Source organism: Typopeltis vanoorti, chromosome 20 (assembly GCF_054136105.1).
Source record: "Typopeltis vanoorti isolate ZY-2024b chromosome 20, IOZ_Tvanoo_1.0, whole genome shotgun sequence".
In the NCBI taxonomy this organism is placed as follows: domain Eukaryota; kingdom Metazoa; phylum Arthropoda; class Arachnida; order Uropygi; family Thelyphonidae; genus Typopeltis; species Typopeltis vanoorti.
Genome location: NC_143568.1, coordinates 70,659,807 through 70,681,264, shown reverse-complemented (window position 1 = coordinate 70,681,264; position 21,458 = coordinate 70,659,807). Strand labels below are relative to the sequence as shown.

Here is a 21,458-nt window from a genome sequence, read left to right as displayed (position 1 = left end):
TGTGGGAACAGAGGTGGATGAATTGGAGGTTCTTAGAATATTGTAGAATTGCAATGTAAATACAGCTGTGGGATTGCATGGGATATCAGCTTAGTTTTTACAAGAATGTGCAATGGAACTGGCAATGCCTCTGACTAGGCTCTTTAATTTAAGTCTTGGTTCTGGCAGATTTCCAAGGGAATGGAAAGAGGGCAAAATAATTCCCTTGTATAAGGGAAGTTCTAAGATTGCAGTAGCAAATTATAAACCAATCAGCATCTCAGGTGTGGCAGTAAAAGTACTTGAAGTACTTTTGGGTAAAAAAGAGAATTCGAGAAAGGGTAGATAAAAATATGGTACTGTATAAGGATCAACATGGCTTTGTGAGGAATCAGTCATGCCTTAGTAATTTACTAACTTTTTTAATGGAGTAACAGCTGAGTTGGATAAAGGAAATGGTTGCACAATGATTTTGCTGGATTTTGTAAAGGCATTTGACAGAATGTTATGCAAATTAGATTAAATGGGGACACTGATTATGTGCAGGGCTGGTCCGAGAGAGTATCTGATGCCCCTAGGCAAAGAAAATTTAGGCGCACCTATACATTGTGTCTCTATATATATTTTTTCATACTCACACAAGCAAACATACACCTACACATGTGGATATTTATAAAAATAATATCATTATAAACATTAAAAAAATTTATTAATCAAAACCAATACATTTGTATGCATATATGATTACTCCTAATATTTGTATAACAAGAAAATTATTACATCTTAAATACAAAATTTATGAAAAATTAATCTTTCGGGCTTTTGCTTTGGCAAAGTTTTGAATTAATTCATCTATATTGATTGTAGATGCAATTTCATGCTCTATAGATATTATTGCTAGACCAGTGAGTCATTCCTGAGCCATTGTAGAGCAAGTGCAAGTTTTTATAAGTTTTAATTTCGAGAAACTCTTTTCTGAACTTGCTACCGATACTGGCAATGTTGAAAAAATTCTCAGAGCAATAAACACATTTGGAACACTATTTATTAAATTATTTTTGCATATGTATGACAGGACATCTAATGAGGAAGTATTTTCTGGAATTCGCCTTGCTATTATTTGTAATTCACTACATAAATCTGTTCCCGTCAATATCTCTAGAATTATCATGTGTTAAATAATTTTCCAATACCAAATATTTTTTAAACAGTTCTGCTGAAGTAATTTTTTTAAATTCATATATATTTAAAAGAAAACCAAACTTTTTGTTAATTGCAGACATGTGCTTGAATTTTTCATCAACATATGCAATTGCGGTATCAATAATTGTTGAAAAATAAAAATCTACATTAAATTTTTGTTTAAAATCTGTTATGAATTCATCCTCTGCTTCATACACAAATTGTTTCTTTTTTTTACTAAGTCTAACTGTTTCTTATTCAAAATTAGGCATTACACCTAAGACATCAGCGATTTTTTCTGCATCTGTTGACATCTTTTCAAATTCATCCTCATTTCGGATTTTCATTAAGAAATTCTTTGTATCATTAATACAATTTATGGAACCTTTATATCAAGGCTTGTATTCTGAAGTTGTTTACTTGTAAAGTTTATTTCAAAAAGTATATTATACCACATTACTAAGGAAGCAATAAATTTGAACTTCCTTAAAGTTTTAAGAAGACTTCTAATTTCATGGTATTTCCACTTAATCCACATAAACTATCATCTTGAGATATTTCTTGCAGTGCTTCACAAACATCAGACAAATTATACCTTAGGGGCTTTAATGAGTCAATTCAACTCTCCCATCATGTATCACAGACTGGTTTGAGTGTAAAATTGCTTGTATCTTTTGAGGTATTCCCATCGATTACCTCCTGAAATTTCCCAAGGCATTCTTATACTGATTTAGAATAAACTGAACTGAATTAACAAGACGATTCCATGAGAAAATGAATGACATAATCCCCAACTTCTCAGACCTCAGAGAGCTTGCAAAAATGTAGCTTAATCTAAAAATCAACAGAATTAAGTCTATAGGGAATGAAGATAAAAAGTGAGAATAGTTGGTTAGTTGCGATCACCAATTGTTAGTTTGAGAGATACTCCGGAACTTCTCTGCTTATCTTGGGACAGATGCCAGAAGGAGGAAAAATCTCTGCACTTGAGGTTAAGTATACAAAAAGCAGGGGAGTGGAAGAAATAGAGAAAGGTGAAAATAATGTAGGATCATCAGCGAGCACCAGGACGGCTTGACTTATTTCAGTTTTTTATTATTAATCAAGGTTTTACTAATTTTTTTAGAAGGTTGTAATTCTTGCCCGAACTATGTAGCAAAATCTGGCACCCTGAAGTCTTAGCACCCCTAGGCAATTGCCTAGGTTTGCCTAATAATAAAACTTGCCCTGGTTATGTTGATAAGAGAGTGGCTGCTGGACAGATATCAAAAAGTGGTATATGTAGGGGCAAAATCAAGGCAAAAACAGGTGACTAGTGGTGTGCTGCAAGGTTCAGTGCTGGGTCCACTACTGTTTATTTGTACATAAATGATGTAGGAAATAACCTTAAAGGAAATATTAATTTGTTTGGTGATGATGCAAAATTAGATAGGGTAATGCAAGCCTGGTTGGCCGAGTTGTTAGCGTATCTGCTGCCGCCAAAAGGCTGCAGGTTCAAATCCTGCCATGAATGTTTGTGATTGTCTGTGGAAATACTAGTGGTGGTGGCAGGGTGGTAGATGGCATTGGTGTAGTTGCAGTTAGTTGTAATTGGTGGATTGAATGGTGGAGACAAAGAGTTGTAGAGTAGGTGCCTTCCCTCGATGAGTCTTTGGACTCCCTGGAGGTGTCACGTAATAATAATAATAACAGTTAATCAAGGTGATGTGGAGAGCTTGCAGGACAATTTAAATAGGCTGTCAGTATGGGCAAAAGATAATGGGTGTCAGTTTAATTTGGAGAAATGTAAAGTTATGAATTTTGGGATAAATAGATTACAAGCTGTATATCACATTAATGGAAATGTACTCAAGGAAATAGATGAAGCTAAACATTTAGTGAAAGTGAGGGGGGGAATTGAAAGGGAGTTAAAGTTTAGAGGACATGGTGCTAAGGTAGCTATAAGATTACTTAGCTATCAAAGAACTTTCACAAGTATAGATAAAGAAGTTATTTCTCTTATAAGGCCTTGATAGATCCACATCTGGATTACTATGCTCTGGTGTTGTCTCCTGGATTTCTTGGGGATGAGTAAATAGTGGAGAAGATTCAGAGACGAATGGCCAAGATGATGAGTGGTCTGGAATTGTAAAATATCTGTAATAACTGCTCACTACCCTGCTTTTGTCCTCTTTATATCTTTAATGGACAGCTGTCTTAACTTCTGACTGCTGCCATATATATGCTCATACTATATCTTATCTCCCACGCTCTATAGTCTATAAACTAGCAAGTTTATTTGTTTTTCAACTGCGTCAGCTAGACTATATGTTAAGTGTGAAGTATAAGATGTTAACCCAAAGACAATGCAGATAGTGTATTTGTATTCCCTGCTTTAATCTACTCTTACCTTAATTCAGTCATGGCAAATAAATAAAAATCATGCATACTTCTCTTACGAAGGTTCAAAATTTTTAAGGATAGTGCATTGAGAAAATACAGTTCCGTATGTTGTTTACAAACCATTTAATTAAGCCAAAGGAATATTTACAGTATATATACACACAAAGTAGTTACAATTTCCTTGCTACTAAACTTTAGTTCTGAGCTAGCTTAAGATCTAAACATAACATTACTCGATTTCATCATATTGGAGGCTTAATGGATTGTATACAGCACTCAGAAAGGATTAAAACAGAATTTAATACTTCCTATATATTTTGTCTCAGTAAATGAGATATCTTCAGGGATTACAAAAAAACTAATGTAACATAAAAACAAATAACACGCAATACTAAGCCCAACCACATGGGTGACACTAAATTCCTATCTAGGTGGAGCGCCCTCTAAGGGCAGTTGTAGGTGGCCTGGAATGTAAAGTGGGACCTCTGGTGATAAGCGTTTCTCAAATCTTAGGAAGCTTAAAGTAACCAGAGCAGATAAGGGTAATGCCACAGTCATTCTTAATACCACGGAATACAATCGGAAAATGGGGATTATCCTCCGAGATTGCTCTACTACCTACACCTCGCTACAACACGACCCCACAAATACACAAGTCAAAAAAATTAAAAAAACTCACTTAAAAAAGTGTCTTCCTGGCCCCCTGGAAATCACGAAAAAACTCAAACCTTTCCATTTCCTCCCCCCCCCCCCCTCCTGAATATACGGTTTACCAAAAATCCACAAACCCAATTCCCTACTAAGACCTATAGTAGATGCCACTAACGCACCTTGCTACAAACTGTCAAAACAGCTGGCTAGCTCTCTGACCCGCCTTCAATGGACTTTCCACATCCTATATAAAAAACTCTACCCATTTTAAAACTCTCATAGAAAATTTAACCTTAAATAACACAGACATATTGGTAAGCTTTGACATCTTCTCATTGTTTGCCAATATTCCTTTAATTGATACCTTAACACTCTTAAAAAATGTTTTTTCCTTCTGACATCTTAGATCTCTTTTCCTTTGTCATCAATTCTGGTTATTTTTCTTGGAAGAACAAAATCTACAAGCAGATAGAGCGAACTGCCATGGATTCACCCCTCTCACTCCCTTCAATTTTTATATGGAAAAGTTTGAAAAATGAGCCATAGACTCAGCTCCTCTCAAACCTTCTATCTGGCTAAGATATATAGATGATGTGTTCTCTATTTGGCCTCATGGCCCAGACACACTAGACTCTTTCCTCAGTCACCTCAACAGCCTACATCCAATAATCCAGTTTACAATGGAAAAGGAAAAAAACAATTGTTTACCCTTCCTAGACACCTTAGTTACACGTTTTCCCAACGGTACACTTTCCTTCGATATAGAAAACCCACGCACACAGGCAGATACATTTACAAACTCTCCCACCACCACCCCGCTCAACAATATGGCATTATTAAAACTCTTACCAAGAGAGCTCACAATCTTTGTTCCAGTGGAACCACCCTTACAACTGAGCTTGACCACATACACAACACTTTCCTCTCCAATGGCTACAGCGATTACAGTATTAAAAAAATAATCAGGTCCTCCCCTTTTCCTCGGTCTTCTCTTCAGAAAGAGTTCAGAAATGCCATCACCATACCCTACATCCATGGCATATCTGAAAAAATAGCCAAGATTTTAAAAAAGTACAACCTACACACAGCATTTAAGCCCAACCGCAAACTTGCTACCCTTATCCGCTCTACAAAAGATCAGCTCTCCCCCTCTCTCAGTGCCTGGAGTCTATAAAGTACACTGTTCCTGTAAACATGCGTACTTTGGACAGACAGGCAGATCAGCCATTATCCGCCTGGAGGAACATAAGTCATACATCTGCAAACATGACTATGGTCAGTCAGGCCTGGCTACAACTGTCTTGGATACAACCCACAGGATCTCATGGAAAAAAACCACCATGCTCCACCACAGCAAATTCAAAAAAGAGAGACTATTCTTAGAATCAGCAGCAGCTCTCAGAAATCAACCGAATCTTAACAAATATGGTTGCATTAAGCTTCCTAAGATTTGGGAAACATTCATCACCAGAGGTCCCACTTTACATTCCAGGCCACCTACAACTGCCCTTAGAGGGCGCTCCACCTAAATAGGAGCCAACCACACATGTGGTTGGGCTTAGTATTGTGTGTTATTTGTTTTTATGTTACATTAGTTTTTTTGTAATCCCTGAAGATGTCTAATTTACTGAGATGAAACATATAGGAAGTATTAAATTCTGTTTTAATCCTTTCTGAGTGCTATACAATCCATTAAGCCTGCAATATGATGTTCTCACAGCACTTAAGCCTCTACATACAGATTATTTGATTATGAGACATACACTGGTTTAGCTTAAATTACCATCACTAAACAATGTCTCACAAACATTTTACAAACACTCACTTTCCATACTTTCAGTAATACAATTACTTGCAAGCCCCTTTTAGCAGACAGTCTTTCACATTATCCTAATGTTCCACGAGAATCTTCTTATCTTTCTCTCCACTCACTGTATTGTTCCTTTTCTTCGCAATAATCCCTTTCCTTGCTCAAGCAGTCGACCGTCCCTTTCTTTGCTAGATCCTTACTATAGCGGTGATATGTAGCTCCTTTCTTCCTGATGATTCAACACAATGCCTCCCTTGTGGCAGCAATCCAAGTAGATGACAAACAAAGCTTCTCTTTCACTTCCTGACCACGAATGGTGGTGATCTCAGGTAAGAGAATGTCTTGAGAATCCTGGAATAAAATTCCTTTATGACAAGGTGCCTTATATAGGCCTAGATTTCCGTTTTGCACATTTCTCGAAACTGGTTCACCTTCGGGCATGTGGACATCACTTTTCGCGCACTTTTCGAATTTCTTATCTTTGGCACTTGTTGACCTTTGGATACGATGATGTCGTTCTTCACAAGTTTCTGTAACTTTCAACTTATGGTAATCCTCTTAACTCTTTACTAATCTTAACGTTAGACTTGCTGACCCATTAGTTCCACAAGATGATGTCATGTGACACATTACTGCAAAGTCTGAATACAATAACTTACAAAAAATACTATTTCAATGAATATTTGGCAAGTCTTTTTAGTACATTTTCCTGAATTAAAAACCATGTAAAACTGAACATGATAAGTTATGCAATTACTTATCATGAGAAATTTTACAGAATGTTCCTTGTAAGAATAGACAGAGGGTGTGGGGATTGCAGAAGTTCGCTGATAGAAGAAAAAGAGGGGATATGATAGAAACATTTAAGTTGCTTAAAGGGTTTTAGAGGATTACTGCAGGAAAAATGTTTCAGAACTTGGCTACAAGGGGTCATTCCTGAAAGTTAGATAAAGGTGTAGTTAGTAGGGGTGAGAGGACTACATTTTTTGCTTGGAGAGGTGTGAACGAGTGGAATGGATTTCCAGAGTCAACTGTGAGTGCTTTGTCTGTTAATGGGTTCAAGGAGAGATATGATAGATTGTATGGATAGTTTGGGTCTCCCACGATGACTCTTTGGACTCCATGGAGGTGCCTGTACAATAATAATAATAATAATGAGCTGGTTTTCTATATATAAAGAATGGTAGACTACCATTTGGTTGACACAGAATGAGAACTTACAGAAAAGGAAGACAACTGTTATCATCTACTTCCAGGGTAAATGTGATTCTTGGGTTTACTGAATTCATTTTTTCAAGAAATTCATGAATATGAATTTCATACAAGGAAGAGTTTCACACAGCAAAAAACATAGATATTTTATATCTCCATTAATGCAGATGGAGCTATTCTCCTACAACCAATAGTGCACATAAGATCACATGCTTTCAAGTGAATTGTTGTTCTCTTCTTTGTGTTTTCCTATGATTGTATTGACAATGGCTATAAAACTTAGCCAAAAATTTTACAAATGAAATTTAAATTAACGTAACTGATTCTGTTATTAATGTTATGATGATAATTACACTTAATTAGGGTTCAAAGTTAACTTTTGCAATCATCAAAATTGACTGTAAAAATGTTTCAGATAAGGTTGATCTCTATAACGAGATTTTACGTATTTCATCTTTGAAAATGTATTCTCACCCAGACAGTTGGTAAGTACTGATGTAAACAATCCAATAAGAAATGCACTCAAAACACTGTCAAGTTTACATTATGAATATGAGGAGTGTTAATGTGATGCAGCCACGTCAATTCACTTGTGTATGTTACACTCTCATTGCTCTGTGCTGCAACTGATACTGGAAACAACAATTTCATGATTCTGTCATGAAATTCATTTAAAAAATCATTCTTAGCTTGCAGCATATAATAATAGGTCATTGGCCAGATCGAGCCATAGTTTGCCAACCTCTGGGATAAATAATTAGATTTTAAAATCTGAATTATAAGAAATTCAAATTTTTCAACTTCTGAGGCTCTTAAATAGAAATTTCAGTTTAAAAATCATGCAAATTGGTCCTCGTTATTCCTTATGCAAATCAAGTAAAACAGTTGGTGGGAATAAGAATTAACAACAACAGACTGTAGAAAGTGTTTAACAATAATAATCAAAATAAAAATCCTCATTTGATCCTTAATCATATTTTTTCCACACTATCATTTGCTATTTTATTAAACCAGGACTACTAAACATATTGCAATTCACATGATCATACCTAAACAATTCACCTGCAAGTCTCATTAGCCAAACAGAACTATATTCACTAACCCAGAGGCTGTGAAATCGAATCCACTACAACATGGATATTTACAAAATGTGTAAGTGGTAGTTAATGCTCAGCACTTGCTTCAAGATCACCACCCTACTTATTGGAGGTCTGAAGTAACTTGAAAAAATTACTGTTTTCTTTATAGTGCAGAGTTCCAGATTATTCAACTGAAATTATTTATTTAAATGAGCTTACCTAGAGTAGGTTTATAATCCATAGGCTTAAAATCTTTATTGCCTAGAAATGTCACAGAAAAATACTAATTTGCAAGGTATACTGTTGATTTCTCTAATGCAATCAGGTCATGACTAAGCTTTTCAGTTGTGATCATTATTTGTTAGATACCAATGTTAGTGACAGTCCAGAGATAAAATAACCTACTGTAAAAAAAGGTAGAACTAGCAATAAAGGTCCTTTCCTTCATGCTTACACGGTGATTATAATACATTTTATGAAAATTATGGATACAACTACCGTGTTAGAGTAAAACTTACATATAATATAAATAATAAACCAAAATATAAACTCGACGTTTCGACCTTCACATTAAGGTTATATTCTGGAGTATACATATATATACAAAGAAACAAGCTCACTACAATCTACATGGCATGCTAAACTTACTGATCAATCATTAGAACTATTTGCCTGACCTCTGGTGTTAAGGAAAAAAAACCCTTACTGCATCAAAGTTAGAGTCCTATTATCTATTAGGTTACAAAGTTAACTTAAGCTGGAGAACAATATACAGAAAATTAATAAATAAAAATTACCCATATAAGTATACATATAAATTGCAACAACTGGTATAGACATCGCTAATAAAAGATGAAAAATTGCTTAGAGTTCTAAAGTTAGGGTTTGTTGGAAACTAAATGGGCTGAATGTGTGCCATTCAAATTCTTGGGATTTTTAAGCCACCATTATTATTAAGATTAGGGTGGTTGATCAAAATTTCACATGCTTCGTTAAATTTTCATTCATACCAAGTTTTTGTATGATGTAAAGAACAAGTACTTTTTCAATCAATTTGATGTAGGATGTTAAGAGCATGCTCTGAGAGGCCTGCTTCACCAAAATTATTATATGTAATGTGTCGTGTGAATCTGTGAAATTTTGATCAACCACCCTAATCTTAATAATAATAGTGGCTTAAAAATCCCAAGAATTTGGATGGCACACATTCAGCCCACTTAGTTTCCAATAAACCCTAACTTTAGGACTCTAAGCAATTTTTCATCTTTTATTGGCCACTCTCCATATCAGTTGTTGCCATTTATATATATTTATATGAGTAATTTTTATTTTTATTTATTAATTTTCTGTATGAATTATTTATTAATTTTCTGCATGTTACTCTCCAGCTTAAGTTAACTTTGTAACCTAATAGATAATAAGACTAGCTTTGATGTAGTAAGGTTTTTTTTTTCTTTAACACCAGAGGTTAGGAAAATAGTTTTAATGATTGATCAATAACTTTAGCATGCCATGTAGATCGTAGTGCAGCATGTTTCTTTGTATACTCAAGAAGATGACCTTAATGTGAAGGTTGAAATGCTTTTTGTTTATATTAAACTAAAGTTTTACTCTAACACAGTAGTTGTATCCATAATTTTTATAAAATGTAGCAATAAAGGTAATAGTTCTTAATTTGCATTTGTGTTAAGACTTTTTTTTTTTTTTGAAACTATTCTAGCTTGCTGTAAAAACTACTTTAGTTTAGAACGTGTGGGTCAGGCTAACTGCAGCATTGCAGTGGAAGCAAAATGATGGCATTTTGATGTCAAAAATACCAAAACCCAAACCCTTCCTATACAGCAAAAAATGCATAGATTGTAAGCAGTTTTCCAAACTTATGTTTCCATCTTAAAATTTAAGCCAATACTCATGGTAAAATTTATGTGTATGCAAATTTTAAGTGAAAAATAAAAAACTAGGTCAGCTGTTGCGATTACTGATCTTGAAACAATGAAAATTAATGCTGTATTTTAAAATTTTACTTTTTTTCTGACTCCTTCTTGAGGACTAGACAGTTTGAGGAGAACTGGAAGTAAAAATTTTGAAAGAATACTTTGAAGTTGTTCATCATTTTCAGCTGAACCAATTCGCAGAAACACACGTTCAAGCAACACTAGGAGTGGGAAATAAATAAATAAATAAATATACACACGTAAATAATATATATACTAAAGAAATTATATATAAATTAATTATAATTAAAGAAATTTATGTGATATATTCTTATACAATAGCAGATTGCCAAAAATACTATATATATATATATATATATAAAATAAATAGAAAAACAAGAACTGGAAGACCAAGAAAGCAGTGGCATGAGAGCAGAACATCTATCAACACAGCTATCAAAAAGTAATAGATTTGAAGTTATGGAACATTCTTCCTATAGCCTTAACTTCTCAAATAGGTATCCATTTTGTAAATGACCAACAGGTCAAAACTGATGCAAAAAAAAAAAAAAAAAGAAAAAAAAACTACCATACTCTCCAGAAACAACCTGAAGAATTTTACTATGACAGTTTTGAAAAATTTTTATCTCATAGTCCTGTTATAGTTATGTGGTGGAGAAAATGTACTGGAAATGAGGGTGATTATCTTGAGAAACAAGAGTATGAAAATAAAGTTGAGACTTCAAACTATCATTGATACATCTTTATTCTGGGTAGGGCACTATTGCAGTAGAGAGAGGCATTTTCTCATATTTGATATTTGTTAGCAAGCAACTAGCTTTAATTTCATGCCTGTTTCTTCCAGTTTACATAACAGGTTCCAGCACAGTATTCCATCATATGCTTTTGCAAAGTCCAACAGCATCATGGTATGGTAATACTGCTAACCCCCAACCGGCCATGATGTCTGGCACACTCAGGATTTAATCTTTGGGGGGGGAGTTGAGTAGACGATTTGAGAATAGACACTATGCATCGCATACGACCTATGACTGAGCATCTGCAGTGATCGCCAATACATGACACCTGTGATCCCCTCTGGCCCAGCTCGGGCAAACGAAGTAGCGCTTGGTACACCCAAACATTACCTTCTTCATCTTGCGTTCACAGTGGCCGTGATTTCCGAGAGCTATAGGGTATTTCCACCTTATGTGAGTGCTAATTCATAAGTAGTATAGAAAAAGAAGACATGACACAACATAAATAGAAAAAAAAAAAAATTTTAATTAGGAAAAGATTTTTGGAAAATTTTCTAGTGTTTTTCATTTTTCTTTTTTGGGGGACCGCGCTCCCCCCCTCCCCAGATGTGCCAATGATGTCTATAGACATCATTGGCACACCCGGTGGGGGAGTGCAACTTGGTCTCACTATTTCATCCAATTTGGCCAGTAGGGAGGTTAATGCAACTGCCATGTTATTACACCAATGAGTTTTTTTTTTTTACGTGAATGTCACACACAAAATGTTACAGACCTATAGTACGTTAGTGCCATGGGTAGATGGACTAAGGATTTCATTATCTGAAACCCTGCTCTAGAGACCAAATATGGAACTTCAGCTATCACAAGAGAGAGAGAGACAATAAGGTGGTGGTCTCACAGTAGACATTCATCTATCACCTAAAGCAGGGTTTTCCAAAGCAGGCTCTGCAAATCTTGTTTACAAACATTCACTTATTTTTTTTAAATTAATGAATCGATGACATGATGAAATGATATGATACGACAAATTATGTCCATCATACCAGTTCAAAACAACACCTATACTGTAGTCATTAAAATGAACTTAAATTTTTAAATTTATAGAGCACTAAATTGCAAAATGATGAGTGTTTATTGATTTCTTCCTTTTTTTTTCATGTTTATTTTAAAGATCAAGTTGTGAGGGTTCTGAAAAAATATGGAACTTCAGCTATCACAAGAGAGAGAGAGAGAGAGAGACAATAAGGTGGTGGTCTCACAGTAGACATTCATCTATCACCTAAAGCAGGGTTTTCCAAAGCAGGCTCTGCAAATCTTGTTTACAAACATTCACTTATTTTTTTTAAATTAATGAATCGATGACATGATGAAATGATATGATACGACAAATTATGTCCATCATACCAGTTCAAAACAACACCTATACTGTAGTCATTAAAATGAACTTAAATTTTTAAATTTATAGAGCACTAAATTGCAAAATGATGAGTGTTTATTGATTTCTTCCTTTTTTTTTTTTTTTCATGTTTATTTTAAAGATCAAGTTGTGAGGGTTCTGAAAAAAAATTTTGCTTCCTTTAGAGCTCCACTTTAACAAGAAGTTTGGGAACCCTGACCTAAAGGCATGCATCCATGCCTACAGTGTGGGATTTTAATCTGCAGCCCTGCTGGATGGAGAATGGGTATGTTATTCACTCAAATAACCAGAGAAGGGGTAAATTACTAAAGGTATGATTACCCTTCACAAAATTGCATTTGCCTTCCATAGAGATGCTATCTGTCCATTCCTGAATGTTGTCTTTAACTACCATCTCTAAGCTAATGATTAGTCTATAATTTGTTACCTCTGTTAGTCTCCTTTACAGAAATATAGAACTATCTTGTCCATATTTCTGCCACCCTGGGATCCTGACAGCACTAAGACAAACAGCAAGATCAGGGATGCTGCCACTTCTGCACTTTCTCATAACTCACTGGCTGATATCCCTTCTATCTCCTCATATAAGTCCTTATTACATAGGCCAATTCATTACCTTCACTTGGATGATATGCCCTCAACTGATCATACTCAAGAAATTCAACTATTTCTGTCACACAGTTTTAAAATTAATTAAAGCTAATTAATTGGATTTATTTATTTATTCATATGGAGTTTCCTCCCTTTCCTCCCTTGCCCTATCGGGACGAGTTGAGCCCCCTCACGGAGGGTTAAATATTTATGGCTGTAGATTTGTGTGTTCACAGGGCCAGTTTGCCTGCTTGTGGGATGAAAAACCCCAGATAAACTGGGGGGAAAAACCCTGCTGTCCATGCCCAAGACCGGCTAACTTGGCTATGGCTGAGGAAGATCCTTAAGCTCCTCACGTCGGTGACAGGAATCGAACCCAGGACACTCCTTCCCCAGGCATATGGTTGCAAAGCGACTAGGCTAACTGCGCAGACATTGGATTTATTAAATATGTACTTCCATTCTTCTTTTTATTATACAGGTTTCACCACAGAGTGAAAACTCTTTGGGATTTCTTTTGGCCTTCTCAGCTAATTTCTTCTTATATTTGATTTTGACATCTTGTGCTGGTCAAATTTTTGGCTGTGTTTTTTTTTTTATTACTAATGAACTAAGTAGTCAAATTTCTCTTTGTATTCCCACATTAATATATTACAGGTTTCCTAAAGTGAGAGAACAACTGGTTTTCTGGGATGAGTGCATTGTATTAATATAATTTTTTTATTTTTTTTATAACATATGGAAATTTAAAAACACCTAGTTGTTTGTACTGTAGAATTCATACTGTGGAGCCTTGAAAAGTTTTAGAAAGTAAATACCAATATACATTCTTACAAACATTTCAAATGTATTATTGAAAATTTAATTTCACCAGCAGAATAACATACAGATTGTTTGTAGCAATAGTTTATATTTGAAAAGGTTATATTTAACTTTATATTATAAAAGAAATGCACACTAACAGCTAATTTTCATTTAAATGTGTTCATTTGCACTTGCTCTGGGAGTGTGTGGGGGAAGTGAAATTCATAAAATATTTAAGATCACAAGGTATAAAAAAGTCTGGGAACTTCTATAATATATGAATATTAGCTGGGAGCAACTCTGCTTTTAGGTTAATATACTCTATTTCATTACAACTACACCATCTGGAATAGAATTAAGGATTTGGATATCTATGATTTGGATATTATTTGGACAAGTGTTTATTTCTGGAATTAGTCAAGTAAATTGCAATGACAGTGATTGTTGTGCATTGCTATTTCCTTTCATTTAGGATTTGCAACAGAGATAAAAAGTGATGAATTTAATCTATATATATATATAAAAAATCAAGAAATGTATACATAACATTGTGATATTGAGAAATGTTATTTAGGCCACGGTAATAATCAAAAAGGTAATTGAATTTTAAGGTGTGAAGGAGTATAGTTACTTGCACCACGCCATATGTTTCACTGTGACAGTGAAATATGAATTTTGGTCAATGTGTATATTGATAATTATTTATGATTTAAAAAAAAAAAAAACTATCTAATAATATTCCCTCCAGGTCTTAAACAATGTTTTATCACAAATGGTTCATCCACTCAAGCCACTTCATGTAAACAGCTGGACAGACATGATGAAGCTAATGGTGCACATAATTTGATGCACATAAAAAAAAGTTGTATTGAATTATTTTTTATGTAACACATTTACAGTTATATAATTTATTTAATCTTGAGATGATAAATGAAATACATTTAATGTCAGGATTGGTGGTTAGCATATCAACTCTCCAACCTAGAACATTAAGAAATATCCATGCCATAATGACATTTGAACATTATGGATCTGTGAGCCTCCATAGCTCATTCAGGTTCAATGATGCCCTTTGAATGGAAAGACATGCATTTGAATCTCATTTAGGATAAAAAGAACCTTTATCAGGGCTTTCACAATTGAAGATGAGTTAACCAGTTTCATATGGAGATGGCAGGGTTTTTCCTCCTGGAAACTTGAGTTTTTCATCCTGCAACCAGACAAAACAGTCTGGAGAATACAAGTAAATGACAGACAAAAATACGTCATAACCAATAGATTTATATTAGTTTCACAAAATGGTGCCATACCTATCCACATGGGCCTCTGACCATTGTATCATCTATCATATGCTAACTGTGGATCTATAAACATGGTGGTGATGTCATACTAGATGAATTTTATAACCTGATGTGAAACCCCCCTACCTATTGGATTCCTGAAATGGATTACTCAAAAGTTCCATGATGGATCTCTACAGATGACTTTCCAGCTTATCTATCCTTTATCCCACCAAGATAATAAAGTACTATAAGTATATAAACATTTATGGGTTGGATTTACCTAAAAAAAACAAAAAAAAAAAAAAAACTTAATTATATCTACCCTATATATATAAAATGATAAGCCTTTTTATGTCACATTTGTATGTCACTTTTTTGAAACATTTTAAAACTCATGGGTTACCCTGAGTGTTGAGTCTTCTAAATTTGAGTCATCAGAATTCAAGAACCGGCCTACCAGTCCAGAACTCAGAGGGTTGGGAAACCAGAACCCCCCTTTCGAGTCTTCAAAATTCGAGTCATCAGAATTCAAGGAGAACCAGCCTACCAGTCCAGAACACGGGGGTTGGGCGGCGTAGGCGCCAAGGCAGGCTATTAAATATAGCCCGTGTTATTAAATATAGCCCGTGCTATTAAATATATTTAGACTATGGGGGCATAGCCCCCATAGTCTAAATATATTTAATAGCACGTATTTAATAGAGATATTCCTCTATAGTTTCCGCAATCTTTTCTCTTGCCTTTTTAACTATGTTGATAACTATTGCTGTCTTTCATTCTTGTGGGATGTTTTCTTCTTCCCACATTCTGTCTAGGAATTTAATTAATTGTAACTGAAATGGTTTAGAGCTGTATTTGTATAGCTCTGAATTTATTCCATCTTCTCCTGTAGCTTTTTTATTTTTTAGTTTTTTCCAATGTTTTCTTTAGATTGTTAAACTGTATTGGTTCTTCATTTGTTTCTTGACTTATTACTTGCTTTATTTCAATTTGATTATTATTATTCAGAAGCTGGGTGTAGTGTTTGCTCCACTCTTTTGGGGAGGGGGGGCCCAAATTGTAGATAATCCTTTGTTTCTTGAGTATTTTTTGTTTACGAATTTAGAGTTATTTAGTTGATTCTTTTATATTCTATTTCATTTCCTATAGTTCTGTCATTCAACCATTTAAGGTAAGTTTATTTTTAAACTTACCTTAAAAATTACTTTATTAAAGATTTTATTTCTTGGTTACAGGTTCCGAGTCCTTTCCTTTTTCTTTGCAGTTTTTTCTTATGGCTTCATATGTTGCTTGTTTTACTATTTGTTTAATGTTCTGCCATTCATTTTCAATATCTGTGTGTGTAAATAATAATACTGACTGGCAGTGAAAAATGCCACTGTGTGTTGATAGTAGTAGGTAGATCTATAAGAATGGGAGATGGTATTTTGCATAGTGGAGTAGGGTGCCCTCCTGCGATGAGTCAGACTTCACTGTTGGTCTAGATGAAAGATATGCAATACAGCTAGCTCCACAGCTGTATCTCTGTAGGAGGCCATTTCCAACTATGTTTATACGATCTTTTATCATCAGAATTGGCAGTAGAACAAGAATCCAGAGTTTGGCCAAACATTTTAAAAACGCCCTATATCTTTTTAAGTTCTATGTTACCAGTTAGAATTACAAGAATCATCTGAAGATGGTTTGATATAAAATCAGGTGTAAGACTGCTCTTTATGCAAATGATGTTATATCAAAAATGAAAGTACAAGTCTTCAGGACTATTTCACTAAAATGAATGAGTTCTATAACAAAATGATCAAAGAACAAGTAATATTAGCTTTTTAAGTACAGTTTCTTTTTTTAGTGAAGATGCCAAATTAAATATGGAAAGAATCAATAGAATAACAATGGAATCAGCAAAGCTGGTATGGTCAGTGCTAGCTGAATAAATTTAAATGAAATGAGAAAAATTAGCAAAAATACTAATTATGCAGTATAAAACAAATTGTTTAAACCAATTTAACTTATGTGGATAAGTTAAATTGGTTTAATCAGTTAAGTCAGACAAAATAGTTGGAAGACAAGAGAATTCAGATATGGCCATCAGCATTTAGAAATGGAAACAATGTTAAGTCAGCATTCTTGAATAAGTGTCCATTTGAGCATTAATATAAAGCAGTATGGGTCATTTGAACAGAATTTGAGAGCAAAAGTTGGAAAAAAGAGTATTTAATGCTGGGAAAATAGATCTAGTCAGATTCTGATCTAGCAGTCAGAATCTGACTAGATCTTGGGCCTTAAATACCAAAATTTCTGTTCCATGCTTCTGCACACACATTCCAGTCAATATCTTCTTAAGCCTATTTTTCTAACTCTTTCCAAACTTCACACTGTATATGACATCCTACATATTTTTACACATCAAAGATCCAAGTATTAGCAGTCAAAGCCATTCTTATGTTAATGAAACACCCTACTGCTTAAGTACACATCTCCATCACTAATTAAAATAATTTCTTCAGATTCTCTGGATATGTGGGGCAACTGTTCATGGTAGAGGGAACTTCCCAGTGTTGGTACTGGCCCTTTTCATTCTTCCTCTTTTTCTTTGCTTTTCTTCCCATATTCTTTGTTCTACTTCTCCAATGCCCTGCTGCCTTATTTGCCATGTGATGCAACCAGTGGAAATTCAGAAAGGGAGATCCTGGTAGTCTTGCACTATCTCTGCTTTGGCAAGACGGGCAGTCCTGGATGGCCCGGCCAGGATCAATCGATTAGTAGGCTTGCCTGCAAGGGTCAACAATGTTGCAGTAAGTCTCTCACCTCGTGGTCCAGAGTTGGGATCCAAGGCTTGCTGTAGTGCTGATATAGAGTCTGGAGTAGCTCTGACATTCAAACTTCCGCAGTCATTGCTTGCAGATCAGTGGGCGTCCATGTGTGGCTTCATGGTGAGTGGGGAGCTCTGGTGCCAAACCAAGCTCCTTAAGCTTGTCTTCCTCATCCTCAAACGTTTCAGGGGCCCCTAATAAAGTCCCAACCAAGTACTGATACTCTAGATGCAGCATTTGGTAACAGAAGCAAGAAACAAAAGATATATGACACTAATATAAATGTACCAGTGTTTTTGATCCTACATGCAACAGGTGAAAAGCCAATAAGGAAAATGTCACCCTTCTTTATTTAAACGAGTTTAGAAGTACTGGGAAGACCTCCCAAAACTGTTCTGTTAATTATTATTATGTGACACCTCCATTTAGCACAATTCAATCTTTAGCCTTTGTTTTATGCTCCCTTACAGCCTGTAACACACTTAATAGCAGGCAGCTGGAGAAGACGACGGTAGACAGCAATGACTCATTACCTCTCCAATCAGCATAATAATTCCTCTAAATTTGAAAAAGGATAACCATTACTATTATTTCTTCTTCTCCATCCATCGCCACTCTTTATATATTCAAGTAATCAAAAGTGCGTTTCGCCAGTCATGTTTATAAAAAGATAATTTTCTACAAAATATCTTAATTCATATCATAAATAACGCCGAAAAAAATTAATCCGTTTTTCACCATTCTATAATTACGGAAACATTAACTAGGGAATTACACATCGAGAGTTATATATGAACAACAGCTGATATATTATCAGTACACAAATAGAGCATACCCATTTCATCTTGCGCCGCCATCATACATCCGTAAGCTACCGGAACTACACACATTTAACCATGTGGTAATTCGTATACATTTTTGTATACGGATCCGTGTATAAATATAATCCGTATTTAAATTTTAAAAAATACACAAGCGTATGTGTGTGTCAAAGAGAGAGAGAGAGAGAGAGAGAGAAAGGAATGAAGCATATTAGAGAAAATGGAAACATCTGAAGTGCTTTAAAAGCTTTAAAGGTTTTAGAACAGTATTAGAATTGTAAACTTTTAATGGTATTTCAGAGCCTCCATCGAATCAAACAACTCATCACTTATTCCGAAAAAGGCAAAATTGTAATGAAGTCGATTATGCAAACATGTTTTGCGCTATTTAAATTCCAAAAGAAATTTCGAAGAGGAAACAGTATACCAACTATCTTAATCATTGCTATGAGTTCCTATAATAATTATGACTTTGAATGAACTGATAACATGGAGAACAAGCCCTTAATCAATAAGGGTTAGCGCTCCCTTAATCAGAAACAAAAGGATTATCAGTTGGGATGGCTGATGAGCATAGAGCTCTCGCGTTGTGGGCAATGAGATTTGTATTCAGATCTGGTTCACTAGGACTGCTTTATGGCATTTATATTTTTCATTATAATCAACTGTGAGTCGTATGGATAGCTGCCTGTGAAAAATAATTGAAAGCAGTATGTTGTAGGAACGTGAGAAAATCAGGGATTTTTACCTCTCGATGAAGTTGTGAGTTTCTGATGAATCAAAAGACATCGAATCACATCCAGTTTCAATGCCGGAGGTCCCAGCACAGTCAGTAAGTAAACGGTATGGCGAACTCGCATACCATCGGCTGCGGGAGCCGACCTCATAATCGTGTACCACTGCTGACAGTTTGTCATCAGGCAAGGTCTCTCCCAGTGTCAGGATCATGAAAACAGGAACTCTGCTGAATGGATCGGAATCGTGTGCAGGATGCGGCGCGAAAGCCATAAAAGTGTGTAGGAGATCAGTCAGCACATTTTGGTAGCTCTCACCGTTTAAGGATCTCTCCAAACACACTAAGGGAGCAAATGTATCACGTGAGAAAACTCCCAAAACCATCAAAAAAAAAGTCATCACCTCCTTGAACAGAGGCAACCTGCCACGATGAGGCCATGGTTTCATGCTCTCGAGCCACATCTGCACCTTCCTGTCAGCTCAGTACAACTGATAACGGGATTCATCAGACCATACGACTCATCAGACTCTATAGAGATTCAGTTTTGATGGTTCCGACACCAAGTAAGGCGCAATCCCTGATGACTAGCCGTCAACAGTGGTACACGATTAGAGAGTCAGCTCCCGTAGCCCATGATATGCAAGGTACGCTGTAACGTTTACTTGCTGAACCTGATTGGAGACCTCTGACATTGAAACTGGATGTGATTTGTGCTTCCGCGATAAGGTTGGTCTTACAGACCAACTTTAGGGAATTGCATAGAGTGTTCAGGCCAACCTCTGAGGTTGGCCTGAACCGATCAGGACCAGGATATTTTTTATTATTAAATTTTTCGATCATTCCGGGGACTTCGGTTGGAGAAGCTGGACAAATATCAATTTGCTAATTAGGGCGATTTAGTGCACGAACGTACTTTTCTATTCATTATAAAAATGAATGAGAGATTTGTAAACGCGTAGTTAAAACTAAACAGTAGCTCAAGAGTATCCGTGAAAGAATTTTCAGATTTTTCTTGTTCACTGTAGACAATAATCCCTCTGTACTGTCGGGAAGAGATTTTGGATCTTATGAAGAGATCTGAAGAACTTCTATAAAAACTGGTCATCTAGTTTCACGGATCGAAGCTTGTTTTTCCCACTGCTGGTCGCGGAAATCTTTCATGGCATATGGAAACAAATTAGTAGTTCTATTGAGTTCTTTACGGTCAAAAAGATAGACTTTTATGGTAGTGACGTCGAATTTTAGTTTTGGCACGGATAAGATTTAGAATTTCCTTCGTAGATAATTGGATTTTACACAACATACTACAGAGTGACAAATGACAAACCAGACAGACAATATTTTTCCAAGTGCATTACAATAGCATAGTTTCATCTTTCAAAGATATAACAAGTACAGTACAAATAAAATCTGGAATTGCTTCAGGAAGTTCTGTCCAATTGGTAATGGATGGACTGACATATTTTTAGTTTAGCGTATCAGAACATGGCAACACTATACAACATTTGGATATATTATTCTCTTTTTGGCATTTATTAATCACTTTTGTTTACCTCTTATATTAATATATTCGCTCTTCCTTTTAGGATTTCTGTTGTAGTTCTATCTCTGACTTAGAAGATGGTTCATAACTTCGTTGTTCTGTTTCTAAACTATTCCTGGAAAATTCTCTTCTTGTTCTAATTCCGGTTCTCCTGGCTTCAATATAATGATGTTTCTAGTAGTGCTTGTGGTGTTACACAATTCCGAAGATACGATCTGGTCCTTTCTACTATACTATTTTTTAACTTTAATATTTCGTCCATTTCATCTTCTAGATTTTTTTTCTTCTATGTTTTTTTTTTGTTTAGTAGTACTGTTAATATTTTTTTATATTCTTTAATATTTTTCCTGGTTTCATTATTTATCTGTTCAATTTTTTTTCCCTTTTCCAATTATTTTTCATCATCTTGAAAACCACCTGTGTAGCTCAGTGGATGTGGCGTTTGCACACCACAGCGCTTGAC

At 35.2% G+C, this 21,458-nt stretch overlaps 1 protein-coding gene across 1 annotated transcript in view; it reads right to left on the bottom strand.

The window, feature by feature from the left end:
- The window catches only part of LOC150095553 (proteasome adapter and scaffold protein ECM29), a 691,438-nt gene extending 672,676 nt beyond the window's left edge, over window positions 1–18,762 (bottom strand). The window contains exons 1-2 of the mRNA XM_090409825.1: window positions 18,731–18,762; window positions 10,320–10,450 (exon numbers count right to left, since the gene is read on the bottom strand). Of these exons, the coding sequence (XP_090265951.1) occupies window positions 10,320–10,450; window positions 18,731–18,755 (156 nt within the window). The 5' untranslated portion in view covers window positions 18,756–18,762. The remainder of the gene's footprint in view (window positions 1–10,319; window positions 10,451–18,730) is intronic.
- Window positions 18,763–21,458: the final 2,696 nt, after the last annotated feature.